The sequence below is a fragment of the Bactrocera neohumeralis genome, unplaced genomic scaffold (genome assembly GCF_024586455.1).
Source record: "Bactrocera neohumeralis isolate Rockhampton unplaced genomic scaffold, APGP_CSIRO_Bneo_wtdbg2-racon-allhic-juicebox.fasta_v2 ctg49_3, whole genome shotgun sequence".
NCBI classification, from domain to species: domain Eukaryota; kingdom Metazoa; phylum Arthropoda; class Insecta; order Diptera; family Tephritidae; genus Bactrocera; species Bactrocera neohumeralis.
The window spans coordinates 275,535-288,430 of NW_026091970.1; the positions used below are offsets into that span (position 1 = coordinate 275,535).

Below are 12,896 nucleotides of genomic sequence, written 5' to 3' on the forward strand. Positions count from 1 at the left end.
ATCATGTAATATCACACCTTGTTTCCATTTTTCTGTGGAGACATGTAAAGTCTAAAGTCTATGTGGACGATTTCGCTTCGAACCCATTAAGCAAAACATCATGCCAGTTACCAGTCGAAATATTTGAATGAGTCATCGAAAATCGGACTCAACGGACCATCTGAGACGTAGCCACGGACAACATTTGAAAGAGTTAATCTTTAAAAAATAAATTTTATGGCATTTCTTCGAATGATAATAAATATGGAAATAGATCACCAGAAAGCAATCAATTAACAATTCGATTATTAAGTATTTCAAATAGCCTTTTAATTGAGTCAATTAACATTTTTATTAAATGGTACTTACTACCTAATGTAGAGAGCTTTCTAATTGGATGAATTAAATACATGTCTGCAGCACTTGCTCACCTTTAACAAATGTCTTTAAATTCAAAGGCTCGGATTTATTAATAATAATTGAGTCAGTTAACAAATTTCAACCATTTGCTAACTGAGTTCAATCAACGAATGTCATGCGGTTCGTAAGTTTCCTGAAACGTGAACTTTTTCATATTTTATACGTACCTTAGGAATCGGGATTCCGATTTCCAAATAATACCTCTGAATATATTAGTTTCCAGAGATAATACTAACAGATACTGAAGATTATACTATTTTGCTTCCATTCAATGATAGTAAGGCCTACATAACCGGAATGAACATTAATGTATATATCCGCTCACATACGGTCAACTCTATTCCTACCAGTGATTTACATCAAATTGTTACTGGAACTTACATTTTAGCCATAATTGACGATTTACATTGAGAAATACAAATGTCGAGCTTTACTTTAACTTAACGGTGATACTTTTAGATGACGGAACGTTGAACTAAATTAGACATAATCATCTTGATCTTGACTTCAGTGGAAGAAGCTATTTTGAGTAAAACTAATATAGAAGGGTTTTCATCTCAAGTAGTTTACTGAGTTTGAAGCAGTAATTATTTTTATTTCATACAAAAAATATAAAGCTGTTTATCCAGAGATATATTATATCATAATTTATTATATTTCATATCTGTATATGTATGTATATATAAATAAGTGTAAAATCTAAAAACACAATGTGTATGAAGCTTTCTTTTAGTCTTTTAAGTTAAAACAAGTGTAAACCATTATTTTAAATGCGCTGTGATGTATATAAGTAACTGTAATAAAATATATAGAATATGCAACAGGTGATGAGTATTATATTAAGGCATTTTGCAAGACTTGTAAATACATATTTCATCAGAATTCATAAAAATAATTACGCCGAATACTAAATAATGCTTACATATATACTCTCATAAAGCTTTGACTGCACTAACGCACATTTTTACTTAATTAAATATCAATAAAATACAATATATTTAGATCTGCGTAGAAATCTTGGAGCATGACTCATATTACCCGAGCGCTGCGGTGAACCACATAGCACACGAGTGCATTGCGGCATATTAACAGCGGGAAGTCTTACACAAATTTCGTAAATAGTTTGCTAAAGCTTTAAACTTAACCTAAAAATCTCGCAAATTTTCACAACAGCCTACTTACTGCTGGGAGTTTGGCACTAGATATGTTTAACACTAATTTTAGATTGCTACTCAAGACGCACACTTCCTATTTGGCAGGGCTGGCAGGCTCCGAAATGGTCAGTTTTTCAAACATCGGCACTGCGCCGAGTGTTTTCAAAGCATTCACATCGAACACTTCAGCATCGGGATTTATGGCGAAATCGGGATTCTGCGCCGCTAAGTCATTGACGGCAATGTCATTGGACAAATCCACTGGCACCGCATCATAGGCATCAATGTCGTTGCTCAAATCATTTTGTTCATTGGAAGCGCGCGCCAGATCTGCCTTCAAGTCACCCCACTCCGAGTCGAAACCGGGATTCATCTCCACTTCGTCGCCCTCCGCTTCGTCATCGGATGATGAGAGATCTTCACGATTCTTGTTGTTTGCATAATTTGCGTAACGTTTCTCATTTGGTTCGTTGTCAACTTCATCAATGCCAGCGTCAGACTGCGCAGCCACACCAGCATCTTCACCCAACCACTCAGCCGAATCATCAACAGATTTCGCCAGCTCAGTTACTTCATCGATTCCGGCTGTTTCACCACTAGCTGTTTCGTTAATATTTTCCTCATCCAATTCAGCACGCAAATCATCCGCAGTCTCAGTGGTTGACTCGTTGGCGGCGGCGTCCTCTTCAACGTTAGTTGCATCATCATCGGTTGCTACGGCTTCAGTTGCTGCTGCTTCTGCTGCTGCGGCATCATCATCAGTATTTGATGACTCATTTGGGCTGTTATTCGCTGCCGTTTCCTCATTATTTTCAATTGTAAGCGCTTCGTCCTCAACAGCATCCTGTGTCGTTGGTGTTGCTGCTGTTGTTGTTAGCTCCTCCACAGCAGTTGTAGTATTTTCGAGGTTTTCCATGCCGGCTTTTATCTCGCTGTTGTTAACAGACTTATTGGTTTCCGCTTCGATATTTCCGTCTATTTCAACTACCTCGGCGATTTCTTCTTCCGAACTCTGTTCAACGCTTCCTTCGCTCGCTGCCACTTCAAGACTATTGTCTGTAACAAATGCAGCATTTAAGTTGGCGGCATTGTCCTCATTTGTTATTGGCAACATTGTGTCTTGTATGAGTTGCGCTAGTGGCTGGGGAGCGGTGTCGAATGCGCAGTGCAGTCAAGAGTATTGTATGCCATGTGAGCGTGTGGTGCGGATGGGAAAGGCGAGTGTTCAGCGCGTTGATAGGTGGTGGTGACAATGCGGATTCAAGAAAACGGTTGATGTGCCAAAATGTGGGATTAAAGTTGAAATTATAGTTGAAATTTCGTTTGCAATGTGTGTATGTGTGTGTGCATGAAACGATAAGAAAAGATTTTGCGAAATTCAATTAGTTTTAGGTAAGTTTCAGGTTAGTTTTTGGTTAGTTTTAGGTAAGCTTTAGGTTAGTTTTAGGTTAATTTTAGGTTAGTATTTATGTTTAGCAACCTTAAATGAAGTACGAATGAGCGTATGAAGCAGCTGAGCAAATTAGTTGATTTAAAAATAATACTCACGCAATAAAATTGAAATCGAGACTTAAACTAGATAGCTTATTGTTTATGGTATAATACTTGAATGATTGCTAAACCAGCGCGACCACTCTTTATATATGGCCAACAAAACCGCAAATTCACTATTGATAAACAAAACCTACGCTCTACAAAAAATAAAAATTATTTACGCTCAGCATAGCTCACAAGCAATCACTCTCAAAACTCAAATATACTGTACACTCAAATACACTTCAAATGCCATCATCTGAAAAAAACCGCTCTTAGCAGGTTTGAGTCATCAAACAACGCTTCAATGTTGCTCTTAGTTGTTTTGTTATTGTTGTAAGCTATACTTGTAGTCAATTTGCACTCTCTATTATTGTTTCATCAAAATTTTTTGCGTAGCGCACTTAATACTCTTGGCATTACTCATTAAGATTCCGCTGCGTTGCCGTGAGTCACCTTCAACGACGCCGAATTACCATATTTCCTGAACAGTCAAGAATTTCAAAAATCCTACGCGCCAAGTGCTAACCACAGTCGCGTCGTATAGTAACTTATGCCGCTGGCTGGTAGCTGTTAGCTGTCACCTTAGTATGACGTTTCAAGCGACAGATCACTTTACAAGTGCTTTGTCGCTATTATGCTGTACCCAGCAAGAAAAGCGTTAGGTTTTAAAACGTTGGGCAAAAAATAGTAAGACTTTTGAGTATAAAATTCACGCGAAAACCTATTCACAGAACACAGAACAGACATCTATGTCATATGTCACATCAAAATAATCATTACTATCTGGTATACGCTTGTCTTTCTGAAGTATATAAAGTGCATTGGGAGATCTTTACGAAGCGTGAAGTTATTCAACAAAGAAGTTCTATTAAATTTTGTGTGCGAAATCAAATTTTTGGTGCAAAAACGTTCAAAATGTTGGAAAAGGACTTCGGTGACAATTGTTTGTCGCGAGGAAGTGTTTTTGGTATTGTTATAGAATATTCAAAGATGGTCGAGAACGCGTTGACGACGAATCGCGAACAGTATGTCCATCAACATCAACTGACGATCAACACGTCAATAAAATAAAAGAATTGGTATTTGAGAATCAACGATTAACAGTTAAAGATCTCACTGGCATCGTAGGAATATCGGAAGGATCAGTGGAAACCATTTTGAAAGACCATTTGCCCCTAAGTAAAGTCAAAGCACGATTGGTGCCAAAATCACTTAAATATTTCGAAAAACAGCGTCGCGTTAACGTCAGTAAAACAATGCTTTTCGACTACCAGGATGTTATGAAACATATTATTACTAGCGACGAGTCTTGGATCTATGCTTACGACCCGGAAACAGGCGAACAATTGGCTGAATATTGTGGTGAAGGGGAGCCAAATCCAAAAAACTACGTCAAAGCAGACAGTTTTCTTCGATTATCGAGATGTGGTGTACTCCGAATTCCTTCCGACTGGCCGAATCGTCAACAAGGAGGACTCCGCAAAGAACATACTCATCTGATTTAGCTCAGTGAGACTTCTGGCTATTCAGCGAACTCAAACGAACGTTCCGAGGAAACCGTTTTGAGTCAACTGAACACATTAAACAACAAAACATGAACATGAATACAGTTAATGTTATTCCGGAAACTGACTTGACTTTAACAACTCTTTCGAGAATTGAAACAAATGTTGGCACAAGTTTATTGGAGCCAAGATGAATGACATAAATTTTGAAAAATAAATTCAGAATTTTAAAATTTTGAACAAAGTCTTACTCTTTTTTGATCAAAGTAATATGATTATGAGTTAACAATCACCAATTGACCAAAGCCACAGTCATTCTCTACTGGGTAGGCATGCGTAATGCATATGGGTATATAGTGTATGGCAACAAAAATAATGATACATTTATACGTATGTTTCTCTACAAGTAGGTGTGCTACAAGCGCGTTTACAAGCGTAGCTGAGAAGCTGAGAGCAATTTTAATTTTAGTTGCTTTTTCACCCATTTCTCGTTATAATTTCGTGGAATCATAAAAATATCGTTCTTTTTCAAATTAATCACCGGCATTTTTTTGGACGTAAGCAGCACAACAAAAATAAAAGACAAATATTGATGATTTGCGGCTTGCGCAAAATAAAACGTGTGCAAAAAAAATTGCATGCGACTGAATTGTGAAAATTAAAAGTATGAAGCTGGATGGACTTTAGACTAAGAAATATACATATTTTATGAAAAGAGCGGTACTATATATGAGATGTTTCGTATTTTTAAAACGCCTTTTTATTTTGGAAACTTTTCATTTTATGAGGCTTGAACTATTTTTACGGTTTCTCTCATTTCTGCTCTATAAGCGGCAGCCTCTTCAGATGTAGTATACTATTAACCTATCCAATATATACCATAGCAACTTTGATAGCTTTGGAAGTTCTAGTCGTAAGTGCGAGCCCGCTACGTATGCTACTTGTAGTTACAAGTATTTTGCAGAGGACTCACTGGGAAATATTTTATTAAAAAGCCTTTCTTACAACCTTATTATTACTTTTTTCGACCGGACAATCGTTGCTTTTTAATTGTATTAAGTTGTTGATCGAATTTTCGACTCTTTCCTCTTGGAAGTCAAGAATTTAAAAGAACTATACATATGGTACTATGTCTATTTCAATACATTTTATTTAGTTTAATCCAAAGAGATATTTAAGAAGCTGAGAGTAGCTTGTTAGTAATAGAACAAAGTTTGGTAATGACAACTGAACTCTCGCTGCCATATCACTGATCGCTATTTATACGGCTATAGAGATACTCTCCTCCCATCAGTTGCATTTGTCTCATACTAGATTCAGATCCGCAATAGAGACAACAATAATAATATCAATCTTTTAAAGTCAAAATGTCACGAATAATCACTAGGATCAATCAAAAATGACCTTACGATTGCAACGTTCTAAGAGAACTTGACTTATCCAGGTCATTTCACATGGTCAGGTCAGTCATAGGTTTTCTCGTTATAGATATCTCGACTATATCAATATCGTCGAGATGATCTGGCTACTAAGCGATAAATAGCGATTTACCTATGAAGAAGATGCTCTTTGGAGATAAAACTTCTAAGCCGAAAATGTTAATCAAATCTAACAAGACGACATCGTCGATGTACTCGTCTACTGCGACATAGATAATTGGCAATCGTAATTAGAAAGACAACATCTAAACTGAACAAAGTTAAAAAGTCTTCAGTCATGGCACCATGAAAGTAAATTAATTGAATGTTAAAACATCTTTAAGGAAAAATTTTTCGTAAATAATCTAATAGATTTTTTTTTTTTACTGAATTTGACAGCATCCCTCTACTCGTCGAAGCGTACTTCACCAGATACGGACAACAACTCCACAATGATGCCCTAGAAGAAGAATGCAGGAATCGTCGAGCGAATTATGGGTTAACCTAGATCAATTCTAAATACTTGGGCTACGTTGACCCTGAACCGCACCCACCTGGAATCGGCTGGGCATAAAACAAAAGTTTTGCTCATAAGCACCAGGTATGTGAAAGAAAGAATATTGATCACCCATAGGGAAGTTTGAGATTACTTCACAGCCACAACTGCAGTCACGAAAAGCAATTACTCTATTACCAAAAGTAATGCACTCAGTAATAATGAGAAATCAAACTATAACTATGCGAGAAAAATAGCCACCGTGACAAAACTGAGCCTGTTTCAACAGATTTGCATCCGTCAGTTCGAGTAATTGAAGAGGCTTAAATTGTCTTGCCACTACGACGAACTAATACTTAACCGGTGATATCGTGTAAGAGACTTCAGTTGGTTTTAAGTTTAGTGAATTCAAATTCGGCGAAGAATTGAAGACGTGCTTTTCTAGAAAAGTATTGGTTGGACTTCAACTGAGTTTGCTGCTTCCAGAAAAAGTATGTACTTCGGAAACTCAAGAAATGGAAAATCTTATTGACTGCTTGATAGACATGTAAATTGTAAAGTTTGGCCTTTGTTCATCGAGAGAGGAATTTACTTTTCAATTGCTCACTCAGTTCAAATTAGCACCTGTTAGCAAGAATGATTCTGCGTGGGAGTTGTAGGCTGACATTGTTATTTGTGCTGAGACTGATTGCAAGATAGACGAAATTATCGATGACTTCAAAGTTATGGCTGCCAACAGTGGCGTGCTAACCAAGTCGCGAATGCGATGACAGTTACGGACCTATACGCTTTTGTTCTTTGTCCAGTCGAGAGAAAACAGAACTGACAGTGAGGTTGCTGAGGCCAATAATATCAATTTCATCAATCTTAGATTGTACCTTCCATATTTAGTTCTGCAACACGTATTATATTCTCCAGCAATTGATTGAAGAAGTCACACGATAGAAAATCTCATTGTCTGAAACATAGCTTGCTATAGTACGGCGCGGAGAGGTCCTTCCTGAACCGAGCAAATAAATTCGCAACAACTACTTAACCATACCAATTGGCTAGTGACAACAGTACGCCGCACAGCCGTACTCTTACCAAGCAAATGAATTCGCTACATACATCAACCAGCCTAACTGCACCAAGCACCGGGACTAGGACCTAGTAAAGGAACTCAACCTTAAATAAGTCCAGCAGGACTTTATTTGAGGGGGAGTACTGTGGGCACACAGACAAGTCGTATCACATCTGGCAGCACTTTTTGTCAGTTATTCTATTATTTCATTCTCTTTATATTCTTCTTGGAAATTTACAGTTTCAACTGAATTCTAAGCTTTTAGTTTTAAGAAGCGTCACTTCTTGTACAGACGCCAACAAGTGAAGAAGTCTTTTGAGTTATCTTAATAAATAATCTGTAATTTTATAATATTGTGGTGTTTCATTCGCCACATTAATTTGGTATTGCTCAACGTTAGCTTACACAAAGGTATTATATTTGGGGAGATACCCAGCTTCAGACATAGCGGCATAGAGGCAGTTCCTTTTCGTGCTGTCGAAGGTGGCTTTGAAATCGATGAAGAGGTGGAGTGTGTCGATCTTTCTTTTATGGGTATTTTTAAAGATTTGGCTCACGGGGAAAATCTGTCGGTAGTAGATTTTCTAGGTCTAAAGCCACACACATAAGATTCAATAAGTTTGTTGGCAGTGGGCTTCAGTCTTTCACTCACTACACTCGATAGAACCTTATATGCCATATTAAGGAGCCTTATACCATAGTAGTTGGCGCAGATTTCGGGGTCCCCCTTTTTGTAGATTGGGCAGAGCACACTTAGGTTTCAATCTTCGAACATGCTTTCATTCGACCATACTATAACTTGCGAAGAAGCTGATGCATCTACCTTGTTAGTTCTTTGCCGCCATATTTGAATAGCACGGCTTTGTTATTCTTCAGGCGGGCAATTGCTATTCGAACTTTATCATCGAACTTCAGTCGGGCAATTGAACATCTATTCCATAGTCCTCTTCTGGGAACTCGGGTTCGCCATCTACAATTGTTACACTTTTACTTCCATTCAGCAGGCTGTAGAAGTATTCCTTCCATAACTTCCATCTGCACCGAATAAAAAAAACCTCTAGATCAACTCTGGGGGTTCTAAGAGAGTATGCTGCGTTCTTATAACCTTCTGTTAGTCGCCGCATCTTTTTGTATAATTTTTGAACATTACCTCTGTCAGCCAGTTTGTCAAACTGTTTATATTCACGCATTTCGTACTCTTTCGATTTTTCTCTGCATATGCGTCTTGTTTCCCTCTTCAACTCTCGCTAACTATCCCACCACCGCTCGTGCAACATTGCGATGTAGGTGATGATGGAGATTATATCACTTTACCTCATTAAATCCTATATTCTCTTTTATCCGCTCCCTCTATCTTGTTATGAATTCTACTCGCCTATCATATTTGGTGCTCTTAGAACGTTTGCTTTTCCATGCAAATTTGACAAGCATGCACCGCCCCACAATAGCGAGCTGGAAAATGCCGAATCGATGACGGCTATTTACACGCTTCAAAGCGCCCATATTGATGCACCCTTTAGCGAGCCAAATGTTAATGATTTTTTCGTGGCCATGCAGCATACTGATTTATAGCAATGACATACAAAAGCCACAATAATAAAAATATTACTATGAAATGCTTTAATTATGAATGCAATTACAAATGACGTATTAAAAATTAATTACCATTTTTTCTATGCAATAGAATGTCACCGAGTGTGCAGAAAAAATATCGCCAGCAATTAAATGGTCAAAAATTACTGTAAAAATTGCGCGATGCGATGAATTATTAAATTATCAAATGAAAATGTACTAAGTAAATGCGCAATTATCGCGCGAAGCATGAATGACACTCATTAAAACGAAATTAATTTGCAACCAAATGTCGCAAAAAACGAACAGCAACAACAAAATCACAAAAACAAAATAAAGTACATAAAATGAAATTCTAAATTTTTCACCGCATATTCCAAATTACTGCGGCGTGAGTTGTTAATTATACAAATATTTTAGAATTCTTTCACCTGTTTTTGCGCCAACTTATTTACGCACACACACACACACATGCGGGCATTTGCTCAAAGAGTTATTTATGTCATTAGGAGTGTGTATATAATCCAATCAGCAAGCAAATATGTGCTAACGGTACTCTCGCGCATACATAATAAACACATCACATTAATTTAATATTAACCGTTAATGTAGCAAAATAATATAGAATTTATATATTTTTTGCCGCCAACCGCCGTTTTTAATGACATTAAATGTCACACGCGTCCACAGTTGGTTTTGAAAAGATTTGATTATTTACAAAAAAATACAAATTTTTCCATGTTTGAATTTGCTCATTTGCATGAATAAATCACTGCTGAAATTAACGAATTTTTATATGAAATAACACTTCAATTGAAATCTCGGCATAGATGAAATTTTCAGCCTTTTCGTTAGCCTTTCATATTTATTTGCAGCAAATTTTGATTCGATTTTTTGCATTTGCTGACCTTTTGGCAGCATTTAAGGGATTCTGATGCGGACTCACAGCGCAGCAAACGCGCTCACCAAATCATTTTTATGTTTTACGCTGTCTGTGGCATGCAACACCTACATTTTTCACATTTTATCTAGCTGTATAGATTTGTTACCTAGCCGCTGTTATGAGCAGCGCACACATACGTATACATATGTATATGCATTAGGGTGAGTCGACAACTAACGGAGCGAAGTCATGGCTTAAGCATAGGTTAGGTTAGGTTAGGTAAATAGTTTGATTTCTTGTGAGGTCGCAAAAAATGTTGTTGTAGAGGCAGAACTCTTCCGGGTTGACAAAAAAACAAAACTCCGGGTCCATTCCGGTTACATAGACCCAACTGTCGATGGAACGGCGAACTGTCTGCTTCTCCGTTGTGATGTCAGAACTCTTAGATACAGATCAAATAGACCGTCGCATATCGACAAAACACCTAGAGTTTGCCACAAATTCATTAAGGCGGCTAGTATCAACACCAGCCAATTCGGCGGGTTCATCTACATCCCATCTTTAGTTCGCCGTGTTCATTAAAAGTATGACAACCAATATGCTTCAACCAAAGTCTGGCGAAGACTGGACTGTGGACGAGAAAGTGTCCAGTTATTTCCACCTTATCTTCCTTATTGCAACTTTGACAAGTTGCATCCTATGTCTACATCCCATCTTTAGCTTTCCGGGTTCATTAAAAGTATGACAACCAATATGCTTCAACCTAAGTCTGGCGAAGACTGAACTGTGGACGAGAAAGTCTCCAGTTATTTCCACCTTATCATCTTCATTGCAACTTTGACAAGCTCCGTCCTCTGCCTACATCCCAACGCGTGGGTGTCAATGGGACAGTGTCCAGTTAGGATTGCGGCCTTATGAGCCTTGCCAGAAGCTAGCAGTTCAGTAGACCTCACTCTGTGGCAGAAGGCTTTCACAATCTCACAAGTGCTGGTTGCCGCCCAAGATTACTGAGCTCGCACAAGGCCCATAGATCCAGCGCTCGAATACTGAGATACCTCATGGAATCCGGTAGTTATTATCTTAAAAGCTCGTTGGCTTTACTCTTTTCTAGGACTCCGCTGTGGCTAGCAGCCAGACAAGTTCAATATGGAAGTAATATATTGCTACTGCTAATGCGGTCATTTAGACCCTGGAGAGCTTTGAGCTCATAGTCACCGAGCCCCCCTGAGTTCGCTCCAGTCTGCTCATTGGGTTTGGCCTCAGATTCGTGTGGCTGTGGTTTGTACGAGGAAGGGCATTTGTCCAATGTGGAGTCGCACTGTATAGGGTGTCGGACCCAGAGTACTTTTAGATGGGCCTATCCGGAAGGTGGATGCATCCTTCCAGAGAAGAGAAGTGTGTGCCAGCACTCATATCTGCTTCTACCTTGATGGCTGTCGCTTCTGCCTGAAAGCTACTACAATGGTGTGGCAGTTTGAAACGAGAGTTTATTGAGAGGTTTCGACAGAATAGCAGCTCTGCTATCGGAGTGGATGCTTACCTTCGTAACAGTAGAGAAGAAAAGTCTATCTGCTGCTACCTTGATGGCTGTCGCTTCTGCCTGAAAGCTACTACAGTGGTGTGGCAGTTTGAAACGAGAGTTTATTGAGAGGTACCGACAGAAAACTCCTCTCCAACATTCCCCTTGTGCTTTGATCTATCCGGAAATGCGACTGGGCCTTTTCTTTCGCGGTGCAGTGTTCCAGGGCTGCAGTCGAAGTAAGCGAGAACTAAGAATGTCTCTCTCTGAGACCCTCAGCTTGTCCAGCTTTCCGGAGTCTGACAGCCACCTGCGCAGCAATGCACCTACATGAATATGATAGCCCCACCCTAATATACACATATTTATGTATGTATATGAATTTATGTTTATGTTTGTACTTGTCGCTGTGCGAATGGACATTTCATATTTATGGCCATAAATATTAACTGTAGAGAAAACAACGCAGCAGATATTTTGCGCCAGCAGCCGTCATATTGAAACAATTTGCTTCTTTTGCCCAGCGAACGGCAATAAATTGCCAATACACATGTCTGTAGGTGCGTATGGGCGGCAAACAAGCCCTTCCCTGAGTCGTCGGTGCTGGGTCTCATAGGCATACACGAGCGCGCATGCATTTGCGGATATTCGCGGCGTTCAAAACCTTGTATTTATACTATATACATACATATATACTCCGATATACTTGCTGGTAGTCAAGTTAGTCGATACCGTTACACCTAGAGCTATGTTTTCAATTTCAGTTACAAATATGCTGTCATTAGGGGATTCATAAATTTGATTTGATTTTTTATAACGGCTGCCAAACGATGCATTCCATAAATATCGATATAGAACCAGTTGCTACATAAATATTAGTATGTATAGACACACACATGTATGTATATAGTTGTGTGCAACAAAGGTCTCAGAGCGCACTTTCGCGCCCACCTTTTCTTTTTAGAATTCTTTATTTCTAATAAATTAAAAAATAGCAATTCACTAATGTTTTTCTGCAATAGAAAATGGATTTTAATACAATGGTCATTTTATGACAGCTAAAATTTTCTGTATTTTGAAATTGTTTGCACAGACAGAAATATAATAGGCTGGAGAAGAGTTCGTGTCGCTTCTATGAGAGAATTTCACTAATTATGAATCCATAATTTTAACCTTCAGATGACAAGGGTACAAATTTGGCAGTTCTCAGAGTTGCAGCTGTTCAAGAAATGTGCATATACTACTCTGAGAAAAATAGTGTAAGAGAAATTCATTCGTCGAAAGGTTTTTCTTTGGGTTGGTATGACTATCAGTGACATTTGTGCCAAATTTTTCATTAAAATTCTAATCT

General features: G+C 38.4%; 1 protein-coding gene across 1 annotated transcript in view; it reads right to left on the minus strand.

Annotated features, from left to right (window-relative positions):
• Window positions 1-1,213: 1,213 nt before the first annotated feature.
• The window catches only part of LOC126767268 (uncharacterized), a 52,566-nt gene continuing 40,883 nt past the window's right edge, over window positions 1,214-12,896 (minus strand). The window contains exon 6 of the mRNA XM_050484832.1: window positions 1,214-2,694. Within this exon, the coding sequence (XP_050340789.1) occupies window positions 1,648-2,694 (1,047 nt within the window). The 3' untranslated portion in view covers window positions 1,214-1,647. The remainder of the gene's footprint in view (window positions 2,695-12,896) is intronic.